General features: G+C 35.9%; 4 protein-coding genes and 1 long non-coding RNA gene across 8 annotated transcripts; 3 read left to right on the forward strand and 2 right to left on the reverse strand.

Moving 5' to 3' along the window:
• Window positions 1-574: 574 nt before the first annotated feature.
• On the reverse strand, window positions 575-2,091 carry rnaseka (ribonuclease, RNase K a). The gene is made up of 3 exons (XM_055200922.2): window positions 1,830-2,091; window positions 1,421-1,503; window positions 575-1,154 (listed from the first exon to the last, which is right to left on the reverse strand). Exons 1-3 carry the CDS (start codon window positions 1,905-1,907, stop codon window positions 1,010-1,012), a joined length of 306 nt encoding a protein of 101 aa, XP_055056897.1. The 5' UTR covers window positions 1,908-2,091; the 3' UTR covers window positions 575-1,009.
• A 560-nt stretch (window positions 2,092-2,651) lies between these two features.
• LOC129441126 (uncharacterized) lies at window positions 2,652-8,324 on the forward strand. The gene is made up of 7 exons (XM_055200906.2): window positions 2,652-3,176; window positions 3,738-3,960; window positions 4,084-4,190; window positions 4,268-4,355; window positions 4,471-4,632; window positions 7,511-7,628; window positions 7,718-8,324. The coding sequence occupies exons 2-7, from the start codon at window positions 3,754-3,756 to the stop codon at window positions 7,816-7,818; spliced, it is 783 nt and encodes a 260-aa protein (XP_055056881.2). The 5' UTR covers window positions 2,652-3,176; window positions 3,738-3,753; the 3' UTR covers window positions 7,819-8,324.
• On the forward strand, window positions 7,808-11,470 carry LOC129441100 (P2Y purinoceptor 3). 4 transcript variants are annotated; one of them, XM_055200888.2, is made up of 4 exons: window positions 7,808-7,949; window positions 8,382-8,519; window positions 8,627-8,727; window positions 9,549-11,470. In XM_055200888.2, exon 4 carries the CDS (start codon window positions 9,663-9,665, stop codon window positions 10,923-10,925), a length of 1,263 nt encoding a protein of 420 aa, XP_055056863.1. In that variant the 5' UTR covers window positions 7,808-7,949; window positions 8,382-8,519; window positions 8,627-8,727; window positions 9,549-9,662; the 3' UTR covers window positions 10,926-11,470. The 4 variants fall into 4 exon arrangements, with proteins under 4 accessions (XP_055056863.1, XP_055056837.1, XP_055056844.1 ...); XM_055200862.2 differs by having other exon boundaries at window positions 8,382-8,727; XM_055200869.2 differs by having other exon boundaries at window positions 7,809-7,949; window positions 8,386-8,727.
• Window positions 11,471-11,937: 467 nt separating this feature from the next.
• LOC141353369 (uncharacterized) lies at window positions 11,938-18,160 on the forward strand. Its single transcript, XR_012360466.1, has 3 exons — window positions 11,938-12,631; window positions 16,214-16,324; window positions 16,519-18,160. It is a non-coding gene; the product is annotated as an uncharacterized lncRNA (long non-coding RNA).
• A 1,450-nt stretch (window positions 18,161-19,610) lies between these two features.
• Window positions 19,611-24,199, reverse strand: LOC129441132 (BPTF-associated chromatin complex component 1). The gene is made up of 5 exons (XM_055200912.2): window positions 23,963-24,199; window positions 23,610-23,704; window positions 20,754-20,971; window positions 20,520-20,624; window positions 19,611-20,338 (listed from the first exon to the last, which is right to left on the reverse strand). The coding sequence occupies exons 1-5, from the start codon at window positions 23,981-23,983 to the stop codon at window positions 20,274-20,276; spliced, it is 504 nt and encodes a 167-aa protein (XP_055056887.1). The 5' UTR covers window positions 23,984-24,199; the 3' UTR covers window positions 19,611-20,273.
• Between the last annotated feature and the right edge of the window lie 350 nt (window positions 24,200-24,549).

The raw sequence follows: 24,549 nt of genomic DNA on the forward strand, positions 1-24,549 counted from the left end.
ATTTTCGGGCGCTGCGTGGTGTCATTGTGCCTGCTGCAGCCATTATTATGCCAGAATGAGAATATAATTCCTGGCCATATCACAACTTTTAATTTTCCATCAGTGTAAGTACACGATGTAACTACAGAAGAGTCAAGTTTTAAATAGGTAAAATAATCGAAACACTTTTGTTATTTTTTAGCACGATGCTAATGGTCTAATCAGATTCAATGGATTATGCCAAGCTATGCTAAAAGTGGTACCGCTAGACCCGGAGATCAGCTGAATGGATTCCAAAATGGTAAAAATCAAAGGTTTCATTCTGGGGGAGCTGGAAAATGAGCACATTTTCAAAAAAAGTGGAGTGTCCCTTTAAGGAGTGAAGCCTGGAGTAGTCGTGTATGCAAATGATGTACATTGGGTTTCAAAAATTAAGGTGGTGCACGTAGTCTTTTGATTATGAAAACTGTGTTGTGCGCACTGTACTCGAACTCTCGCGTACGGGTAAGAAATGGAGACCTCTAATCAGACCTAACAGCTGCAGGAAGCACCAATGTGGCATATAGTGCATGTACAACAATACAATCTCAATACATTTCAATTCGAAAGATAAATGCATTTAACATTTATTGAGAAAATAGAGCCAGAGTAATTATTTAACATTTGGTTCCACAAACAATAACTTGATGTATATTTGACAGTTGTAGAGATATAAATTATACATTCAAAATATCAATAATAAGCAGCGTATGCTGTACAAATATTTAGATTTTATGATTTTCTGGTCCACAGATCAAGAGGCACCGTAAAGGCATATTAGTGAGGCACAAGATAATCTTAAAGGTCAATCTTAAGCAAGTTACATTTTGTCAATAGCTTCAAAAGAGCAATGAAGGAAAAAAGGTACAGTAAGAAATACCAAACAGCTTGATATTTTAAATATCTACATCTATGTATGCTTCATTTTAAGGTTAACACAGCATTGCATACAAACACAACAAGAGACAATACAAGCAAGCTCAAAGTGGTGTTAATGCACCAGATATTCCTTGCGCTTGTTCAGGCGAACCTGACAAAATGACAGTAATCCTATAGCCACATAGATCGCTGCTGCAATAAAGCAATTGTATCCAACTTGGTTGTACAGTTTATAAATGGGCTGCAGTGGTGTTTCCCTGAAATGTGAGAAGAGAATATTACTTTGTGAATAACAAACACTTTTGAGTAGGCATTGTTAACAAATGGAATGCATACATTGCTGTTTTTATGTATGTTTTGTACTAGTATTGGTTTAAATCACGTACGAACAGGCTAAGAAAATAAAGTGGTGTGTGGGGGGTCAGAGGTACAATCATATAGTGACTTGTGAATGCATGTGACATTCCCTGAGCTAGACAGACAGATTAGTTTCCAGAATGAGTAAATGGCAAAAGGAACTCACTGGTTGTGCATGTCTTCCTCTTTAAAAGGCACATCCTCTATGAGCACAGCTGAATGTGTGGTAAAGAAAATTCCCAGCATTGCCTAAGAAAAATCAGACAGAAAACTGAGCTCCAGTTTAAAAAAACAAACAATAAATAATTAATAATTTACCTACCCATGTGCTATTTTTAACCTGTATGACTGTGCATGAGACACAAAAATACAAACTGATTTTCCGCAAACCATACAGGTTTGGAACAACATAAGGGTTGGGAAATGACAGGCATTTTAAACTAGTCTGTCTCTTTAAAATAAAAAGAAACATTAAAGTTTTTGTGGTCTTTTACACAATGTTATAAAGTCTTAATGTATTAAAAGAACAAATTTAGAAGATGTGACAAGTTACAAAAAGGTACCACTTATCTTACCAGCATAATGACACCCCAGATGCTCAACACCAGTCCACATGCTGCTAGTTTAGGACCGCAAAAAAGCAACGAAGCCATTTTTGAAATTGACGTTTTCCAGGTTTGAGTTACCTCGAGATGTATGAGAACAGTTTGGAGTGAAATAAATTTTATTCGACCGTCATCTGTAGTTTTTAAAGTTACTTTCGTTGGAGTTTTCAGGTCTCGTCAAGACCGATGTCAACAGTCACCCGATTAAATCAGCTGACTTTAGAGGAAGCGGAAGTTCATTTTACTGCAGTGTGCAACGTCATCGACTTTGTGGTCTGCGCAGACACATCGGCGCACGACATCAATACCGCGAGAACGAGACTTGTTCGACTTTATGCGGGACCGCAAATACTGAAAGGCGGATGACGTTAAAGTACCGCGAGAGTGAACCGAATCGCATCGCTCTCGCGATATTGATGTCATACGCCGATCTGTCTGCGCAGCCTAGCACAAGCATAAAACAACTAAACATTTAGAAGTTGTCAATGATAAAAAAAATACTACCATCTACCTACATCAGTTCCAATCATCATTTATTTATTTATTATATTAAACAACAGTATAAAATAAACTTTGACATAAATGCATTTTAAACATTAAAACATTTTTACTCTTTTATCATAAATGTTACATTTCGTGTTTATTTTAATTATTTATTACTTGCCTTCGAGACATTATCGAAATATTCTGTGAATACAATACAAACAATGTAAACATTGTTGAAACCTAATATCTGTCATAAATTAAGCATGTGTAGACTTGTTGCTTGCCATTTGACTCTAAACACAAACTGCTAGGAAAATCCTCTGTTAAGAAAGTTTAATGAGATACGGAGAGACAAACTATTTATTGGACTAACCACTTTACGTGATTTAAGAAAATAAGTCGATTAGAAATATGTTTGTAATTGTATGAAACTGGACACTTGAAATGTTACTTGTATGACTCTTGGATGTTTCTCCACCCTTCACGTTCTCAGCCCATAACAAAACGTCGCCGAATTCCTTTAGTTTTCGCGGTGTGTATTGAGAAAGGTTCATGGGACAAACTACTGGATCGATTAAGTCAGGGAACCCCGTAAACTCTAAATAATAAAGACATTTAAACAACGCGTAGTTAACAAAAATAACTGTAGAAAGGAGAAAGAAACCGAAGAAACTTATCTCAAATGATGAAGAGAGAGAAAAGGAGACCGAAGACACGAGAGGGCGCGTAACGGGACAGCACGGGAAAAGATTTGCTGTAAACTCCAGGAAAACTATGGGAACTTGTGATTATTGATTTGACTAGTAAACACGTTTCTCAAAAACGATATAGGTAAGAATACGTACCAGAAAATAAATGTAAATGGTACATTATGTCATAGCAGAGTATTACGTGGCCAAACTTGCTAACTCCAGGCTACATTGCTAGCACTTAAAATGTAAAACATTCTGGCGGATTATTATTAAGCTCTTTTTTAGATTTATTTATATATTTTTCAAAGTTTATTATACTTTCTTGTTTAATACGTACGATTGATGGGGCTCATCATGTTTAAACTAAGTTACAGTACTCAAAATGTTGCAACATTTCAAGGAAAAAGTGTGATCCCTACTGAAAAAAAACTCCCAGTTTGGTTTTAGATGGTGTAGCAAGCTGGCTTAGCTGTGTTTTCGTCACTTTTTAAGCTGGTCAAGCTAGACTTAGTTGGTCTGGCTGGGAGGACCAGCTAAAACCAGCTACCAGCTAATGCTGGATTTTGTTCACAAAAACTAATGTGCTATGTCAGAAGAACAAAACCTAGTTTTAAACAAGCGTTTGGTTGAGGTCGTCTTCACCTGATGAGTTTTCTTAAAGAAAGTAACTGTGATGCAATGATTTTGTGGCATATATCAGTAAAAGGGGCTTGAGGATGGATGGAGAGAAGGAGAAAGAGCGAGAGAGAGGAGATGAAAAAGAGTGTGATGAGACAGAAGAGGATGCAGAGGGGGCAACCTTGGTTTGGCAAGAGGGATACCCTGAAGATGACCTAGGCTTACCCATAATGCACTGGGAGGATCTAAGCCTTCGTATTGCTGAACTTGAGAAGCAGCAAGAGGAGCGAAGGCAGAAGGAAAAGGTCTGAATGAAAATACATTTACGCATTTGCTCAGATTCTGCTTTTATGCAAAGCGACTTAACAGTACATTTTGATTATTGTAAAGCATTGACTGTTAATGTACGCTATAATGTGGTTCTGCAGGATTTAGACAGTCTGGAATGGCCAGGAATCAGGGGGCTAAACAGTCACAGAGAAACCTATGACATGGACGATGAATGCAACAGTCGCCTGTCTGCTCTTACGTCAAGGTCTCATTGATTTTGATTTAAAAGAATTCTTTTAAAATGTGAATAAATTCTTTAACAGTTTTGCATTATTAATCCAGGCTTCACAGCCAGACAAATCTACAGCTTTGCTTCATCAACAACAGTGAAAGTGAGGAGGAAGAAGAGGAAATGGAGGCAAAAAAAGAGGTAATAATAAATGGTCATAAATGTTTTTTATTGATTTCTGTTGATGACCGTTTACTGTACACTTCCCTAAGTGTACTCCGCACAGACTGTTGCTGAGATTTGTAATTGTTTACAGGTGGCAAAACAATCCAGTAAGAGTGGAAACAAGCAGAGGCCCGAAAGGCAGCAAGGTTCAAGCTCAGCATCGACTAAGAAAGCCAAATCAGGAGGATTCAAGAATGATGTCAGAGCTGCACTAAGTGTGCTCAGACACAAGTTGAGATTGGAGCAAAAGCAGGTAAAAAAGAGCAGAGCACACTCACAGAGGGTACTGATGTATTTTAAGATATCTTAGTGAAAGTTGTTTTCCGTTTGGACAGCTCTTAGATTTATTTTAGTCTAGGACTAGTCTAATCCCTATCCGGGAAACCGCCCCTAAATGTTGTGGTGGGCGCTATGACCAAATCTTGTGTCACAGTTAGATACATTTAATATAATTGTAACAGTTTATGGCCTGGTTCACAGACAATGCTTAGCTAAAGCAAGGACTAGGCCTTAGGATGGATTTACACTGCAAATCTTGATGCCCAATTCCGATTTGTTGCCTGTATCTGATTTTTTTTTTTGATGACCCACTTACATCATCTTTTAAAAGCAACTAAACATTTGGCAAAACAATTCAAGGCAGACATACTGACTTGGCACAGCTTAAACCACAGACAAATGTTAAAGGAATAGTCTACTCATTTTCAATATTAAACTTTGTTATTACCTTAACCAAGAATTGTTGATACATCCCTCTATCATCTGTGTGCGTGCACGTAAGCGCTGGAGCGCGCTGCGACGCTTCGATAGCATTTAGCTTAGGCCCATTCATTCAATGGTACCAATCAGAGATAAAGTTAGAAGTGACCAAACACATCAACGTTTTTCCTATTTAAGACGAGTAGTTATACAAGCAAGTTTGGTGGTACAAAATAAAACGTAGTGCTTTTCTAAGCGGATTTAAAAGAGGAACTATATTTTATGGCGTAATAGCACTTTTGGGAGCACTTTGACTCGCCTGAAAAGTTCGCTCCCCTTCTCACTCTCATAATGGGAGAGGGAGGGTGTTACTGCGCCGAGTCGAAGAACTCCCAAAAGTGCTATTACGCCATAAAATATAGTTCCTCCAGCGCTTACGTGCACGCACACAGATGATAGAGGGATGTATCAACTCTTCTTAGTTAAGGTAATAACATAGTTTAATATTGAAAATGAGTAGACTATTCCTTTAAATGTTGCGTTATGCGATGGACAAACAAAATGATTATACAAGATAGAGCTTTATTTCTGTAACAAGACATAAAACTTCAACATTACTCCACTAAGTAGAGCTGTCGTTATCCAAAAAGTACTGCTAAAAAAGTCAAGTGATCACGGGTGGTGTCCGCCTGAGTTGACGTCATTTGCCAGCATCGCATTTTCAATGACGCACGAGCACGACACGTCTTGACATGGGAATATCTAATCCGTCTGCTTACATTGCGGATGCGAATGCATGTATCCGATTCATATTTGATTTATTCAACATATGAATGAAGCCTGAAACCGATCAGAATCTACCCGCTTTTACATGTTCTAGGGTCATATACGGTCTGTGCCACAAAAAAAAATCGCAATTTAGTCACTTTGAGCAACCAATGTAAATGCGGCCTTAAGCTGGGTACACACCAAAATATATTTTTTAAATCTTATCCGATTTTTAAAATGTGAGACCACAAACATGATGAAAAAATTGACATTTAACACTTTTGTTCCTATAAAGTGTGTGTCATAACAGCACATCACACACCATCAGATTAACTTCACAAACAACGTGAGTTTCAGCTCAGAACACCAGAAATCTCGCCAAGATCTTGTAAAGTTTCTCGCGTCCAAACGTGAATCCACAGTGAACAAACATGGCAAACAACAGACATAAAGAAATGTCATTAATACAATGGACTGCTTTTTTACATCTCTGATGTCCATCTCACCTTGGACTGTGCATGCTGCGCAAAGTACTTGTTATGGTTTATCTTTCATCTGCTAGCTTTCTGATTGGGTATCAGTTCGTTTCACGTGACAATCTACAGCGTGTATGTGCGTTTGTCCTTGGGGTTTCCCCCAAACAACAGGATTTCTGATCGTAAATATTCAACATGTTGAATATTTGCGATCGGAATGGCCCAGACGTGCTTCCGAAAGATTCAGATTTTCTTAACACACCTGTGCACCACAGGAAAATCTGTTAAGATAATCGACGCAACCACGAAGACGATCATGACTTTACCTAGGATTGTCGTAAAGGGGAAAATCTGCCCAAATTCAGCCCAATTATCTTGTGGTGTGTACCCGGCCTTTGTTAAATAAGACGTTTAAGCATCTTTCATAAACAAGGACATTACTTGTGCGTATCTTCAGACAAATCAATGGCACTATTTTAAGATCTGTCGGTGCAAGTTATCTTCAGTTGAGCCAGCTCAAACATGCGTTTTAGTCTAGGACTAACCTTAAGCCTTGTCTGTGAAACCAGGGGTATATATTATAATATTGTTTTTGCTGAATCATGCTGAAATGTTGTACAGCACATATTTTACATATAAGCGAAAGGTACTTTATCGCATTAGATTATTAAATAGCTGCACATAACATCAAAACTTACAAAACAGATGTTTCTCCATCATTAATGGAGCCTCTCTGCGACATTTTAGTACATTTACATCCATGCATTTGGCAAAAGCCTTAATCCAATATTAGCTTACAGACCATTCAAGGTATAACTTGTATCAGCTGAGAATCTAATCGAATCCCTGACCTTTGCGCTGCTAAAAATGCTCTACCAATTGAGCTTTAGGAATGCTGTCATCTAAAAAGTGTAGACTACTACACAATAGTCTTTAGTTTTCTGCTTGGATTTAAAAAATCGTACAGATATAATGCTGTATAATAATAATATCTCCTTGAAGAACAATAGGGGCCTCACACCTCGGGCCCTAATAAACCATATTGCAGAATCTCTACACACTGTTGATACATTTCTACTGTTGCACAGGACACACCATCATACAGGCCAACCCTGTTATGTCTCCTGTTATATGTGTATGTTCTGCATGACAAAAGACATAACTGCACACAACTGACTCCTATTACAGACCATACCTCCCAGTGAGGCTGTCCGAAACAGGAAGCGCCATGAGCGAAGTGAATTGAAGAACTTAAGCGGAAAGGAGTTAAAAGCATTAAGGACCTCACTAAGCAAAGACATTCACGGTAAGACTTTAAAGCTATTCATTTACAGTAATTAGATCACCATCTATTTTGAATAAATAAATAATGTAAATGTATATACATGTGTGTAGACCTCAGTTCAGAGCTGGTGGCTCGACTTCTCACAAGGGACCAGCTGAGGACGGAGCAGGATGCCCTGCTGCTGGAGGTACAAGATATGACATCATTCTGATGTACAATCAGAAGAAGTATTTCCTTTAAGGAACAAAAAACCAGGACATTTGTTTACAAGACCTGCAATCTCTTCCTGTACTAAATGACTGTGAAAATCTACAATACTTTATCATCACTACAAAAGATCAGGTGATGTTACTGGTGGAACCTATATCCAAAAATGTCAATTGTTTTTGAAAAGTAAACAACTTTAGTCACTTTTTATCACCTTATATTTGATTGTTTCCATTTAACAGATGTAATTGAATTAACAGAAGTTTACATTGTACAGTTTTTCAGTCAAACAGATATGCAAATCAAAAAACAGTATACATCATTCCATGCTACTTAGCTAAACAATACATTACTCAGTTTTTTGAGTGGCAAATTATATATCATAAATACAGGTCATTTTTTAATACTATCTAGCCAAATATGTGTGTGTATCAACTCAGCAACTGGATTGATAATGTTTGTTAAATACGTAAAAAAATGTTTGTGGAATTAAAGGGATTTTAATAAGAATGTGTGTGTGTTGTTGTGGTAAATATGCTATTTATTGTCTTTGTGTGCTTTGCCCAGCCAGAGTTGTGTTGTCAGAAGGCCAGCTCAGCATTATAGAGAAAAGAAGAAAGAGGGAGGGACAGATCATGGAGCAAAAGATGACCAAGGAGGGTTGGACCGAGAGAATGATCAAAACAGTTAATAGAAACAGCTGAAGTAAATTGGCAGGACAAGATTCAGACTTGACAGAACAAACAATGCCTTCCAATGTCATTCTGCTCGACTGTATTTAGCTTTTATTAGTCAAATTAATTATTTTTCAGCGTTGGAGTAGTGGTGCTTCTCAGGTGTTGGGTTTTATTCGTTCTTTAATTGCTTCTGGAAAAGGACTTTATCTCTTATAATTCAGCCATCCACCAAATAGGTACGTTTCGTTTTTTCCAACTTTTTCAACAGGTGTGTTTAGCTGTTTTCTTGTGTGCCACGATTGTTTGAATGCACGTTTAAATAATTAAATAAATACAGCAAGGCGGGATGTACATTCACTATTAAATACAGTTACAGTTTACATGCAGTGCAGCAATGTGTAATCAAAAAGATTTATAACAAGGATTGTTTGCACTTTTTATGATGTTGTCTTATTGTACAAGTAAGGACCATCTTATTTATGTAGCCAAACCAGATCTACCCTAATGTCATTTAGTGACCTTCAGGTACTCACTGATCTATTGACACAGTGTCTTATATGCCTCACGAGTGGTAGGCAATAAGCCGTACACTATGTGCCCAGTCAGCTGTGTGCTGTTTACTAAGAGGTAGGGATAGCTGTGACATAGCATGTGAATGAAAAGACTACCAAAATATGTGTTAATGGATACAAAGGGAGCTTAACGTTATTTTGACCAAAACTGAAAACGTTGAAAAAAAGGTGTGTTAGTTCATATTTTGAAAGGGAATGAGTGATCGGGACAGAGTGATGATGTGGGTTGGGGGGGCAGATAAAGGATAGAACACAGAGGGGAAGTGTGGTTACTGTTTGATGAGTTAATGAAGTGAAAAGAGTCTGAATCAGCAGCATATATATATATATACCTGTGCGCAAACAGTACGAGGGGTTGTGAAAGAGAAAGGGGGATCAGGGGAGGGACAGCAAGTAAGTGGGAGGCTAGAAATGGGAACCAACTTGCATATAAATACATGTTCTGTATCCAAAATATGTTCTTAACAGTAACGTGTCTCTCACAGATGTTGAACGAGGCAAAGAGGACAAGATGGTAAATTCAAGTTCGTAGACGATGTGGTTTCAGAAGCACAGAATGGGAATATGAACAGGGTCTTCTGTTTAAGAACTAGACGACAATGACGACGACCACACCTACAGTTTTGACAAACAAAGAGTCGGGGGCAGACACCCAGCTGTATTCCTCAAGTAATTCTTCCATTACTGGCCCCTGCAATATTGATGAGTCCTACAAGTACATTTTTCTCCCCATTTGCTACTGTTTTACTTTTGTTTTCAGCATAACCCTTAACTTTGTAATTCTGTATCGTTCCTTTCGACGCACCAAGCGCTGGAATGCATCGCTGATTTACATGGTAAACCTGGCCACTACAGACTTCATGTATGGTCTATCCCTGCCATTCCTGGTGGCCAGTTACGTCATGCGCGACGACTGGGTGTTCGGGGACTTCATGTGCCGCTTAGTGCGATTTCTCTTTTATTTCAACCTCTACTGCAGTATCTTCTTCCTCACTTGCATCTCGGTACATCGCTATCTGGGCATCTGCCACCCCATGAAGACCATTACCTTAGAGTCCAAACGGGCAGTCAAGGGAACTTGTGTATTGGTATGGATCGCTGTCTTTGTGCTAACATGTCCAATTTTTCGTTTTGCCCAGACACAATATCTTCCACGTCAAGGGATTTTAGGGGCGGTTGTGAATGGTGAAAGCACAAGGGAGGAGATGTTCAATAATTGCTGGGATGATGCAATCGATAAGGAGTTCCACGATTACATTCCGTATGGGATCACACTTCATTTCTTGGGGTTTTTCCTGCCATTTAGCATCATCGCCTGGTGCTACTCCCGTGTAGTGTTGACGATATTTCGGACGCTCCACTCTCAGCCACCTTCTCAAAGAGCTCGAAGTGGGACGGGCTGTGAAAGTGTATCAGGGATAAGAGGAGAGGGCATGTCAATCATCTTGGGGGCACATTCACCGTACGTAAACAGACGTCGCAAGTCCATCAAAACCATAATTACGATCACTCTGCTCTTTGCCCTTTGCTTCTTCCCGTTCCATGTCACTCGCACAATTTTCCTGCTGCTGAAATTGACAAGTAGGGTGCAATGTCATACCATGAGCATGGTTTCCATCTGTTATAAAATTACTCGGCCACTGGCCTCATTCAATGCTTGGCTAAATGCGCTCCTGTATTTCCTGACTAAAGAGAAACATGGATCCTGCTGTCAAAAACCTGAACATGCCCAGCATGGCGTCTTGTGGCCACTGAAGATGCTTGGAAAAGGAGAGGAGGAAGAGAATGAAGCTGACGATAAAGGGAACCATAAGGAAAATGGGACCAAAACGGAAACCGATACATACAGAGGTCTAACTTAAGAAATAAAGATGAAAAACAACAAAAACAGACAAACAATAAAAAAGGAGGTCTTCGATTTGTGATTTATGATGTCAGAACTGAAATAATATATCTGATATAGTAATTTTATTTATTACACCTTACAGAAAATGATTGTTTCACTCAGGGCAACTGCTTAAATGGTTAGACATAACTTAAATAAAAAGATTGCTCAATTTCAGTCTATATTAACAGAACAAATACTTTTATATATAGAATATGTGTTGTTTATTCATGGCATCAGGCATACTTTAAAGTGAGGTGCAGTGTCAAGGATTAATATATATTGTGAATGAATTAAACTCCTGGATCTTAATTTGCCCATCAGTTTTTAAAAGTGTTAATCTTTTGTCTATCTTTCAATACTTCATTCTGACGTTTCCTTTGTTTTGATATAAATTTGTATTACACACGTGAGCAAAAACTGTGCTTTGTGTACTTTCCATGTACACATAACATCAGCATACAGCACGAGCTGTCTACCCTTTGTACTTCCGTCTTATTAAAAGAAGTTAGAATCAGATGATTCTAGTGTCATAGACTGTTATTACTTTTTGGTATTTCATTGGTTAATGGTCAACTGTCATGTTGCAAGACAGATTTGCTGTATCAAAGGAAAGCCTGTCTAAATATAAACATTTATTTATGGTAATAGTGGAAGAATGCATGCTATTAATGAAATACCTTGTCAGCATTACAGCTATTAATGTTGTAACACTACTGCTTTTCTGCTAACTCACACTTGATTAATGTTCAAGCCATTTTGTTTTAAAAGATTGTGTACATGTGATATTATATATATACCAGACTGTGCAATGTACATATTTAAAGTAAATGAATATTTACTAAAAATATTATTCTATTGTATCACCTAAACATGACAATGGGTGACTCATCACATGCAGGGGATTTGCATAATGAAAGAAGTGATGTAGATTGCAGAAACCATGTATTTTGAGTGTTTTTAGACATACAGCTATATTTAAACTTAAATTAGACATTACTGTGTAATAACCAAATAGAGGCCAGATCAGGCTGTGGATACATTTTAACAGATAACAGTTTTGTTAGACTTAAAACATGTAAAACAATATTACCAGTTAACGTCTATTTTTAAAGTTGTGCTCGAGTTATAATGTAAACGTGGTTTAAACAAGCTCTTGGCATTTAGTTGAGTCTATTTTAAACATACTGAATTTACTTTACAAGCCCTGACAATACACAAACAATACAACAGGGGGCGGCATATCGCAGTCGACGACTTGTAGTTTGGAAATTTGAAAGAAAACCAGCTATGGCACTTCCCGACCTGCACCGCGGCACATACATGATCTGACGGTTATTAAAAATTATCAAAAAATAAATATAAATTACTGAAGCAAGTAAATGAATAAATAATAACTAGAATAGCTTTAATTAACTGAAAGGCAATAAATCCGTTCGTGAAAAAAAATATTTTACGTTGGGGAAAATTTATATTTATTTTTTCATCTGCCCCGTGTCATCAGAGTGGTAGAGCTGCTGCTGTTGATCGTTGGCGCCATTTTCAAACTTCAGAGCCTCAGTGACTGAACTCTTCTAACAGACACATTATTCCTCATTATGCTTTTTTCCACATCTTTACTTCAGGACTACATTAACATTTATTTCACCATAATTAGCCATTGAAAACGGATTTTCACAAAAGGTAAGCAATTATTACTACTTGTAAAGAAACAATTATAATTATTTTCTTCTTGTATAAACGAAATATTTTGCAAACGCCGTCTTATTTTTTCCTGTTAATCATGTATTCGTTATTGACTTCGTGTTTTCGTATTTATTTGTTCGAAAAAAGAAAGATTAACTAAGTTAGCCGAAAAACATCGCTTAACAGAATAACGCATGCCTTTAACAATTATTAGTTGTTAGAAAATGTACATTTGTTGGTTAACTAAGTAACTTAATTTTGGCAAGATTTCGAAAAACACTTTTTTATTAATGTGATCACAAAAAACCCAATCAAACATAACGTTAAGTTACTATTTTAACCGACCTCCAAAACTTGTTGCAACCAGCGAAATATTGTCCACACAACTTATTTCAAACTAAACGATTCTTTGGCCATAGTGGCAATATAAACCAACCCAAATAAAGTAGTACTCTTCTAGTGTTTTTGACTTAGCTTTAAAGACAATGATCCTCGGTGCCTCTAATAATCTGAACCACTCCCCTTGCTGTCCCCTCACCCACAGCCAAGCACAATGCACTACTTTCCCCCTCTTGTGTCTTTTAATTTACTCCATGTAAGAAGGGATTTAGTCATTAGATCAGTTTACAACGATTTCGTTAATCGAGACTTTTTACACAGGGGTGGACATGTTTAATTTGGTATAAAATCGCGATTAAAAGGAATCGTTACGTCTGTGGGATTTGAAAATATAAACGGCTAAATTAAATTTTATGAACGTGGCATTGTGGCGAAACTAGATTAACTGTCGACAGACAATGTTCAAAGTACCCCTGAATTTTACCGAAAGAATCAAGAAATATTTCCATTGTTACAGTAAAAGACTGCGGTAACGTACATTCAAAAATACGCAATCATCAAACGTTTAAGTATTTTTTACCGGATTGGTATAACAGTGTAACATTTTTCCCACAACGTGTTTTGTAGGATAACAGTTTTAAATCTATAAGATGTCAGTAATGCATCCATCTACTCTCTTTAGCTGATCTGTGCATTTGAACACAGATTCGATACTTTACTAAAAGTTTAAGCGTCTAAACATGACAAATGAATGTTGCTAATTAAAATATTACAACGTACTGTCGAGCCCTTGTATGATCTGTATCTTTTAAATAGAAACGTTACAGTACATCCGTGTATTGTCAAATTCGTGTACAAAAATTAAATAATAACGTTATATACAATATAAGATGTTGCTGAGAGTAGTGACTGGGTTGTTTTTAATGTTGCCGTTATTTTTAAACGTAATTTTATTTGTTTTACTATGACCCTGTAACCTTGTGATTAAAGTACACGTCAGTATTTCTTCATTTGGTTTTGGCTTTACTCTTGCTTTATAGCTAAAGTATTAAGGGCCGTGGTTTCCCTGTCTTTTCTTTTCCGGACTCGCCCTACGTGTTTATAAGTTTTTCCTCAATAAAAATGTGAAATGTTTTAGTAAAAGATCAGGCCTGTGCTTCTTGCCATGAGTTTTTAGAATATCTGAAGTATGCAGTGTGCCTGTACTATTTGTTCAATTCTTGATTTGCTCAGTTGGCATTTTGAACAAATAAAAAAACTGCTATAGGATGAGAATGAATTCTTTGGTATGCCATGAAAGCTGTGCACCTGTTCCTAGATTAACATATATATATATATATATTTACATATACAGTATGTATGATATTGGGCTATGTATCAATATACATTTTAATGAGAAATATCCATCTTAACAGCACATCTGCTGAAGCTACTCTTCTAAAGAATAATGCATATCATGGACAGTTTGAAATTGGATGAAAATTGTTTTAAATTTTTATTTTTTTGTCTTAGTGACATTGAGTTTTAACCTTAGGTACAACTTAAATAATAGTAATTATTCTTGGATGCAAATTGACAGTATTTTTTATTCTTGAATTCTATCAATCTTATGTATTGGCCTGCGACAATAATTAGTTGGAATATTTTTAGTCTTCCTGTTATTTTGTGTGGTCTCTGAACATTTTCTGAAAACTTGTTTAAGTTTTAAGATGGTATTGGTAGGAATAATAGGTAAAAGACAATTTACTGTACTATTCGTATCTTCACAGGATTACAGTATGAATTTTCTAGTTCATTTTCCACTTTATAAATTGTATTGTACTAGTGGTTATATTGAAATGGGTGGTTTTGCAGTAATTAGCCAGTTTTTGTTTTCAACCAAACTGGTTACAATAGCCTGTGTAATCCTCTGTGAAAAGTAAGGTCCACAGCAATGTACTAATCTCGAAATGAATTTGCTTTTTGACTGCAATTATCACAGAGGCCTTTGTCTTGTCTAGATGTGTGTGTGTGTGTGTGTGTGTGTGTGCGTATGTGTGACTGTGTGTGTGTGGTTTGTGTGTACTTTTGGACCATGGTTGTCCTACTCGGTAAAACTATCTGTAGAACGAGATCAACATATTCTCCACTTTTTGCACCCAGCCTTGTACTACACAGAAAACCCACAGAGACCCTGTATAAAATCCGGTTGCATAGAGAGTATGAAGAGTATCAAATATTCAAAACTTTGCTGTTTTTGCACTTATTTTGTTTACTGCAACTCTGACATGTGTTTTTGCCATTTCTCCGTCGTTGTTTTAAAGGGCAATCATTATTGAATATAAAATGCTTTTTTTATATTTTACAACATGTTTACCTAGAACACATCCCTGTTTTGGTTGCTCTGGTTTTGAGTTTCATATCCCCTTTCTTGTGCGTCTTTGCAGTCGAACCTTCTCCCTCTTTTGTCCCCCCCCTTTCTCTCCGTTGGCTGTGTGAATGCTTTGGCAAGGCTACAAGAAATCAAGCAACGAGAGCTGCTAGGACTGGCGCGTCCCAGACACTAAGCCCCACAAATTAATTTTTTCCTCAGAAACCGTAACACCGACGGTCCCCAAACTTCACAGTCTTCTAAGAGGGCCCTGGGGCGACGCCCTGATTTTTTTTTGGATTTTTCCTGTCACCTTAAAATGTTCAATTTAATTGTAGAAACTGATGCCCCGGGAAAAAGGCTACAACCCCTGCTTTTTATGCCTACCAAGTTCCTCAGGCAGCCTCACAAGCTACAGCTAAGCAGAGGCTGCACACTGCACTGGACTGCTGGTCTGGAGGTGAATAGGGAGAGAAAGGGGTTTAAGGGCTGAAAATAGGTGCTGGTGGACAAAAGGTTTAGGCACTTATTTGACTCTTGGAACCCCACCCCCCAAACTGGAGTGGGAGCCCCAAGCTCAGACGAATGGGTGTATTTTTGACCTGAAATTAAGACTTAGGATTCCCATTGATAAGTGTATGGGAGGGTTTGCTTTTCTTTTTAAATCTTTTTCTACAATTTTTTTGAAAGCAACTAAACTGTTGTAAGTGTAGAATTAGCTTTAGATTTGCAAAGGATTTAAATATTTGTCTCAGGGAAACTCGATAGAGTTTTTAGAAAAAATTAAAAAGTCTTTTTTTTGTTTTTAAGTATTTTGTTCATTTTTTCTAAATACCAAAACAAGTTTTACTTTAATGTAGTAAGTTGGGCAATTACTTTTTTTTATCCAGGTACACGAGAGAGACTACACTGCAAGAAGGTGCTTGGTGGGTTACTTTGGGAAAAGCAGGCACCTTTTCCTCTCCCCTGTTGTCTAACATGCTCGAGAACACGGATCGAGGGTAAGTGAAATCTTTCCTGCGTCCGTTACAAAGCTTAACTAAAACGGCCTCTGGTTTGAAAAGGTGTGTGCAAAGTTAGGCCAGGGTGTATATGTGTCTATGTAAGTGTTTGAGCTTCTCGATTTAGTCTCCCTCTCTCACCCGTTTGCTGTCTGTCCTTTTCTCATTTTTTTCTCCCTCTCTTTTGCTAACAGCCCCCACCCCCCCACCCTCTCTCCCTTTCTCGATGAACTACGGGGCAGATGTAGACAGAAGCAAATGCCTTCTGCAACTCTGCTGACGTGATCATTTAACTTAAAAAGACCTTAAATAGACCGGCCTTTATGAGATATTTGTTAGGGTGTATTTTAACTAAACTCGTTAAATAGAGTTTAGAACGTCATAGACCTCTCAAGAACATTTGGCTGTTGTATAACACAAATTTAGTCACACCTTAGTCTATTTTGCTATAGATAAACTTCTTTTTTACTGTAAAGGTTTACTAAAAATTTTTGTATAAAATTTCTATGTTTTGGTGAATTACAATGGTCAGATTTATGGTTTGCTATCAAGTTTTGGTTTCTTCTGACATTAAAACTTAATCACACCACATAGGGTGTGGTGTACTTTGAGTATTTTTTGAATAGCTTCAGAATTTTTCTTTTGTGTTTCTTTTAATCCAACACAACAAATATTTAATAGTTTATTTAGTTTATAAGTCATCAGTTTAAAATAATAAAAGTGCATTTAAAAAAAAATACCTTGAAACAAAAATTAAATTGTGTTTGTTAGTAAACAATAAATATTGTTGTGGTTTTCCTCTTTAAATAATGTCAGATTAAAATGTTGTGCCATTGTGGGTGTTTTTTTTCTTTAAAAAATGCAAGCAAAATAAAAACAAAAATCCTTCTTTTATATACCTTTAAACAAACACCACAACAGCTGATCAGTCACATCTTGTTTTCACTTTCCCTGTATTAATAACACCATAATACACATTGAAAGAATGATCTGGCAATGCCATGATTGCCCCTATTTTGTCAATTAACTTGCCACACTTCCATCTATCTTGCTATTCCCCAACCATTTAAATCTACTATGATCAGTAAATAAATGTTCCTAGAAATAGTCAAACTGAATCTTCTATAGATTTTTCCTTGTTAATATAGATTTTTTGTGCTTACACACTTTTACAAATGTTTGTTTTTGTAGGAGTGTACAAGCATTCCTTTTTATCTTCTTGTTTTTAAATTTCAAAAATGTTCTTATTTTAAATTATTTTGAATCATTTCATTTAAGATAATTGTGTTATAATACTTTTATTTAGTGGGATTAAATTTTATAAGATAAATATTCACTTTGATTTATTACAGCAATGAAGCAATCTTGCTTTACAATGTTAATGTAGTTTAAAAAATTAGAGTTGTAGTTATTTTTTTCTATTTATTTGTTGCTTTTTTACTTACAGTAGACTATCCCCATGGTAATAAAACCTTTTTGACAGGCACTAGTTTTTCCTCCTCATCTCTCTCTTTGTTATCCTCCATTTTGTCTTCATCCTTAACATCCATTTTAGGACAGTGTGTGCACACAGTAACTCACTTATTAAGTCTCAAAGGGCATTAATAGACTGGCATGATGTGGGTGACCATAAGCTTCCTAATGATTATCTGTGCCAAAAGAATTAAAGTAATGTTTCGTAATTTTCACTGTGTTTTATTAGATTTTTCAAGTGATGTGTGCTCACATCTGTTCACATGGATTCTCATAAAATTTTATTTAACTTTTCTATTAAATACACAAGACATTTTATATTGCGATGCATTCAAAGTGTAATTATTTATTTTCTTTCTAGTAAGGAACACTGGAGTGTCAGCATCTTTTCATTTAGCCCAGAGTTCCCTGTAGCAGCACATCATGGTTTGTAAGTTCTAAAGGCAAAATCCAAATTATGATGTGCTGTCACTGGGAGTCTGGGAATTACTCCATTAACATGACATCATTCTACACCTGCACTTTTGTGTTACTTCCTACAGTCATAAGAAATCTGAAAATGTCATGGAATTTTAAATTTGTGATTTTTAGGTCGGCAAAACCCATAGAAATGAACAAAATCTAAAAACACAATACAATAAAAAATTAATAAATACTATAGAATATAGTAATGCAATTTGTATTGAGCTAAAATTGCTCTTTGTGTAGTCTCAATTATTGTTCAAAATAATTATCCACATATTACAAATGTCAAAAAAGGTGTAAGACAATAAATGCAAGAGTACGCTTTTTGTTTACAGCTTTAGGTCCAGCTATTAGTAAAATGCAGTCTGTAGTGTTTAGGATTTGGTCAAAACATCATACAATTGTGCATTTATATCCGATAAAGCAGTGGGGTCTTTCTTAGTACAAATTATATTTTTTATAAATGACCAGATACACAAAAAAGAACAGATAAATGTCCTCTCTTTTTGCTTGTATTTTAAGAGATTATCATCACTTGTGACATTTTTAATTGCTGTTTGATTAATCCATTACTGCTGTATACATTGTGTTTATTTTTACTTTCTTCTTTCATGGACCATTTGATACTTTAGTGTGCTTGACAGTAGCAGCACATCAATATTGGCAGCTGCCCTACCCTAGGGTTGCCAGTAAGGTTTGTGCTGCTCCCGTCAGACAGACACAGTCTACAACTATATTATTCAGAGCAGTATGGAAACCACAGCTGTATTTCACCTTCACAACACATTTTAAAACAATTTTCTGTATGAGTGGCAAAAAAGTGGGAAAACATTAAAAATAAGAGCCAAAACCTTATTTTGAGTTGTTAACTTTAATTACACTACACAAAATGTCACTTACTTGTGCTTTAGGTCTGCCTTTTTAAGGGGATAGTTTACCCAAAAATTAAAATTCTGTTCCTATTTACTCACTCTCATGTTGTTACAAACCCGTATACATTTCCCCGCCCTGATGAACATGAAGAATTGTTTGTAACCAATCCGATCATGAGCACCATTCACCTCCACAATAGAAAAAAAGAATACTATGGTAGTAAATGGGGCTCATGAATGGTTTGTTTCAGAACAAAGAAACCTATATAGGCCTGCAACAACATGAGAGTGAGCAAACAATGACACAATTAAAATTTTTGGGTGAACTATCCCTTTAATGCTCTTTAATTATAAAATGCCAATCCAGAAGTCTAATTTCACAGTGAATATGTGCATCCATTAGGCCATAATTATTGGGCCATGAGGAATAAGAACAAAGATATAGTCACCTGAGAAAATTAAACCCTAAATATGTGTTATACTGCAACTTGGCTATTTTGTAATGTAGAAACATTAAAAGGTGACTTCTTTGTAAATATTCCCTCCTCACTCCAAGAAAACATTATTGAAAACATTGGTAAAGTTGATGAGATAATGCTAAAAAATAAATGACTCTGGCTAATGCTATAACTATGCACGTAGTAGTTGAAACTCACTGTGATTAAAGCACTTCCTTTTAATAAAATTTTCACTATTGGAGATGCCATCTTTTTTGTGTGAATATGCTATTAAATAATATACAAGACAATGACCTCAGGTATTATCAAAAGTACATGAAAAAAATATTTTGCCTTGGTGACCACTATTGCAATTCAGCTTTGCCCCCAAAGCTATGTACATAAATTCTTCATCAATAATGGTTAAAAACAGGTACAATACTGCTCTAACAATTTACAAATTAACACATTTTAGACAAAGAGCACTTATGTAGCATGATTTACAAGATTTCAGAACTTCTAGTACAATAAGTGATCCCTTCCTTCACTTTCACTAAAAAAAGTGTCTTCCTGAAGATAAAAAAAATTCCACATTTCAGAACTTAACAGTTTCTTGGGTTGAAATGAACCCTCACTGAAGGAACAGTATTCAGTTTCATTTCATTTTTCAATTCATGATAAACGGCTGTAAAATTTTGAATTTCAACGTGATAACAGAGGCAGGTCACTGGAATTCATGATGAGACTGGAGTCAAGATTTAGACTGTCTGCAGAGAAAAAAATAAATAACTATTATTTTCCCATTACAGTTGAGAAGAAGACATAAAAGATAATAGAAAAAACAATGTGATGGAAAGTGTTGTTTATGTTTATACATTTTAATGTATAAAAGTCACTTGGTTGGTTCAGAATGTGGAGGGAAAAATAATACTGAGGAGCCAATCTTACCTTGATCGAAATTAAGCTTTTTAGACGTGGAGCCATCACCTAGCCCTTCTATATCTACCAGATCACTGTTTGCATCCGAGTCATTCAGTGCACTGAGGGTGACCTCTAAAATGTAAAAAAAAATGAATGCATTCGTTACATTTTACAAAGACTATTCAAAATCAGGAAATTAGTTTGGGTGCTTGCAGTAGTTGTCAAATGTAACATAAGTGTATCTTGTACGGTCATGCTCACCAGCTGTCTTTGATGACTTAATGCTAGATGGACGTGTGGTTGGACCCTGTAAACCCGCAGTCACCACAACTTGAGATGTTGGCACAGCAATGACTTTAGGTGGTGCAGGGGGAGCCATAGAAACAGGTACCTTTTTGGTACTCTTCTTTGGAAAATCAGTGGATAAAACTCCACCGTCTTCATAAATCTTCCTCTTGACTGTTGTTTTCATTTGTGCCCTTATGTTAAGAAATATCTAATTAATTCCTGACACAACAAAACAGATTTTCTGGTCTACAAATGTAGAAAAACTAAATGTAAGATAAAAAATAAAGCCTTGCTTCACAGTAACCATGATTACACCCTTGTTAAATAAGGATACAAAAAAATGCCTTATTAAAAAACATTGCTGGTGTGCATCTTGAGAAAAAGAAATGACACTGACAGATTTTAAAGGGATAGTTCACCCAAAAATTAAAATTCTGTCATCATTTACTCACTCTCATGTTGTTACAAACACGCACAAATGTCTTTGTTCTGATGAACACAAAGGAATACACCTTAAGAAATGTTTATAACTAAACCGTCCATGGACCCCATTCACTTTCACAGTAGGATAAAGAATACCATGGAAGTGAATGGGGTCAACGAACGATTTGGTTACAAACGTTTCTCAAAATATCTTCCTTTGTGTTCATCAGAACAAAGACATCCACACGTGTTTGCAACAACATGAGTAAATGATAGGGCTGGGTATCGATTCAGATGTTCCAGATCGATTCAATTTCGATTCACAAGCTATCAAATCAATTAAATTTTCGATTCCGGTTCTCGGTTTGGTTTTTATACTCGACTCAACTCAATGAATATAGATTTAATACAAATACTACATTAACAAAAAAGAACAGTGAACAGCAGTTTACAAGTGGGTAATTAATAAAAAAGAAATTAAAATCTTCCATACTTCTGACTTTTTATGTGAATGTGGCATCAATGTCAATGAAGCACCTGAAACCGCCATTTTAAGCACTTAATGAATGAATGACAGGCTCGCCTCTCACTCCTTGGTAACATCGCGCAAGGCGAAAAAGAGGGTGACATCTAGTGAAGAAGACTAGTAATTAGATTAACGTTTATCTTACGTTCAATGTTTGCGGAAATAAATATGAAAGAAAAAAATCGATTCTGCTCTTTGATAATCGATTTTAAATCGAACACACACAAAAAAAAAACCCCGATCAATCGAAAAACCGATTTTTTTGCCCAGCCCTAGTAAGTGATGACAGAATTTTCATGTGTGTGTGAACTATCCCTTTAAGATATGTCAGGGCAAGTTTTTTTTCCAGTTAAGACAGCTCAAACAATGATTTTTCTTGGATTAGCCTTAAGCCTTCTCTGTGAATCCAGGCACATTTGCTTTTTGCAATGCAAAGTCAAAAGTTTATTGGTCTTCACTTAAAACAAAGACAAAGAGTCAATTCACATGCTTTTCCTGATTATTATTTTCTCTTGCTAGATCAGATTCATTTTAGGATGAGGACTAGGCATGGGCCGGTATGATAACCTTAAGCAAAAATACCATGGTTTACGGTGTTGCGGTATTGCCATTGCAAAACAAAAAAGGTGTTCTTTTCAAATGTCTGTGTATACAAACAACAACGTTTCAACTGGACACAATACATTTTATTTTTAAGCAACATACATGTATGCCAGGTAAAAAAAATAAAGGCTTTAAATGATAATATTTAATTATATATATATATATATATATATATATATATATATATATATATATATATATATATATATATATATATATATATATATATATATATATATATATATATATATAAATTATATGTAAACACGGCTCATACCTTGGAAAAGGTATCAAAGAAAATGTTTGTGGTTTTGAAACCTTGACTCTTTAAAACCTTGGTATAACTTAAAACTGGTAACCGGCCCATGCCTAATGAGGATGATTTTAGGATACACTGGGGTGGTTTCCTGAACAGGGATTAGCTTAAGCCAGGACTAGACCTTAGTTTAATTAGAAAATATAGCTAGTTTTAACAAAAATGCCTTACTAAAAACATTATTTGTGTGCATTTTGAGGCAAAACCAAGGGCATCAATGTATTTTAAGACAGTGGTTTTCAAACTGGAGGCCGCGAGATGGTGCCAGGGGGGCCCCAGTTTTATGACATTTTATAAAACACATTAATTTATCATGAATTCTGCATAATTAAACCTAAAAAAATAAGGCTACTAACCAAAAGCACTACATTTTTTGGATAATTTAATGTTTTTTTCTATTAAAATGTGTTTAGAACAGTTTTAGAGTTTTAAGAACAGTTTTTGTCACAAATTTTCTTTGGGGGGGCCGCGAAGGAATGCACCATACACAAGGGGGCCGTACGCTGAAAAAGTTTGAAAACCACTGTTTTAAGATATGTCAGTGCAAGCTGTTTTCAGTTTGGACAGCTTACATTTATTTTAGTCTAGGACTATACTAATACCTGTCCGGGAAACCGCCCACTGTGTTTCTTTACAGCTAAAGTGTGTGTCTATCAAGTTTAGCAGGAAAACAGCATTTAAAAACGCCCACAATGCCATTCAAAACAATACTTTAACATGTTTTTGAACTAAAATTATAAACATAAGTAAAGTTTGCGTAATGACTTATTAATTACCAAATTTGTTTCACAGAACAAAAGAGATTTAGGCATAGAGTGAACGATAGGAAGTTCAAGAAAAAGGCGAATGTTTTTTAAATAAGTAAATAATAAAATCATATTAACGTACATCATATTCAACACCACTCGGACAAGGTGTAATAAAGGACATAAAAGCTAAATAGAGTAACGTTATGTCTCACCCTGCTGGACTCATATCTGCCACTGGATGCAGTTGCATGGTTAGCTCTCCTAATTTTGTGAACGCAGCTCCAGCTGCAGAAAATATCTCGCCAACCTAAAATGAAAAGCCAACTTTTAGTGAGTGAGATATAAGCGTTGTACGGTCAAAACTTTTCCTTATACAAAATTGATAACTGGAAAGTAAGTTATACAGTTATGTTCTGCTAATACAGCTACTAGCATACTAGCCGGTAGCTACTGACAAGACATGAAATATTATTAACACCTGAAGCATTTAACGTCAAACGTACACTAAACAAAAACAACATATGTGACAGATAAGTAGGTCTCGTGTTTATAATGACATTTTTACCTTAGTGGAGGCTGAAGTCATAGTTTTGATTTACAACAGGCTGCGGGTTAAAAATGCGGTTTAGCTAGCTGACTTTGACTTTTAGCATCAGTTACTAACCCAAAAGGCCACGACACTTATTTGTAACCCAACTATTAACATTATGAAGCAATAACAAAAGCATTTTAACTAAACGAACAACACAAATGCGCCATAAAGATGATACTGCCATACACTGACGCTTATTTGTCTAAATTTCAGCCGTCGGACGGTATTGGTTAAAACCAGTGAGTCACTCAAAACATTCAATGCTGCGTTCAAAATGCGCAATTTATTTCTACTTTTGCAATTTTTTATTAATTTTTATTTTCCTCATTCTTATCCATGTAAATATGAAATTGTACTGTTACTATTCATCGTCACAGAGTAAATCCTGCTGCTTTCGGTTTTCTAGAGAATTGTTTTAAATTAAATAACCTCTATCACTACATTGCTGCCTTTTTAGCAATAACTTATGATTTAGAAAACGATATTGTAAATGCACGATATTAAATTTGACCACAATGCATTTGTTCTCTAAAATGTTTCTCTACCTATGTTTTTGTTTA

The sequence above is a fragment of the Misgurnus anguillicaudatus genome, chromosome 21 (assembly GCF_027580225.2).
Source record: "Misgurnus anguillicaudatus chromosome 21, ASM2758022v2, whole genome shotgun sequence".
Lineage (NCBI taxonomy): Eukaryota > Metazoa > Chordata > Actinopteri > Cypriniformes > Cobitidae > Misgurnus > Misgurnus anguillicaudatus.

Bases quoted from the DNA above. Each gene is read 5' to 3' on its own strand.
- rnaseka (XM_055200922.2), bottom strand. From the start codon at position 1,907: ATGGCTTCGTTGCTTTTTTGCGGTCCTAAACTAGCAGCATGTGGACTG. The intron at 1,504-1,829 runs GTAAGATAAGTG...GATTTTTCTTAG, and splicing joins TCTGGGGTGTCATTATGCTG to GCAATGCTGGGAATTTTCTT. The intron at 1,155-1,420 runs GTGAGTTCCTTT...CTCACATTTCAG, and splicing joins GAGGAAGACATGCACAACCA to GGAAACACCACTGCAGCCCA.
- LOC129441132 (XM_055200912.2), bottom strand. From the start codon at position 23,983: ATGACTTCAGCCTCCACTAAG. The intron at 23,705-23,962 runs GTAAAAATGTCA...TTTTCATTTTAG, and splicing joins TGACTTCAGCCTCCACTAAG to GTTGGCGAGATATTTTCTGC. The intron at 20,339-20,519 runs GTAAGATTGGCT...TTTTCTCTGCAG, and splicing joins AAAGCTTAATTTCGATCAAG to ACAGTCTAAATCTTGACTCC.
- LOC129441100 (XM_055200862.2), top strand. From the start codon at position 9,663: ATGACGACGACCACACCTACAGTTTTGACAAACAAAGAGTCGGGGGCA.
- LOC129441126 (XM_055200906.2), top strand. From the start codon at position 3,754: ATGGATGGAGAGAAGGAGAAAGAGCGAGAGAGAGGAGATGAAAAAGAG. The intron at 4,191-4,267 runs GTCTCATTGATT...TTATTAATCCAG, and splicing joins CTGTCTGCTCTTACGTCAAG to GCTTCACAGCCAGACAAATC. The intron at 7,629-7,717 runs GTAAGACTTTAA...ACATGTGTGTAG, and splicing joins ACTAAGCAAAGACATTCACG to ACCTCAGTTCAGAGCTGGTG.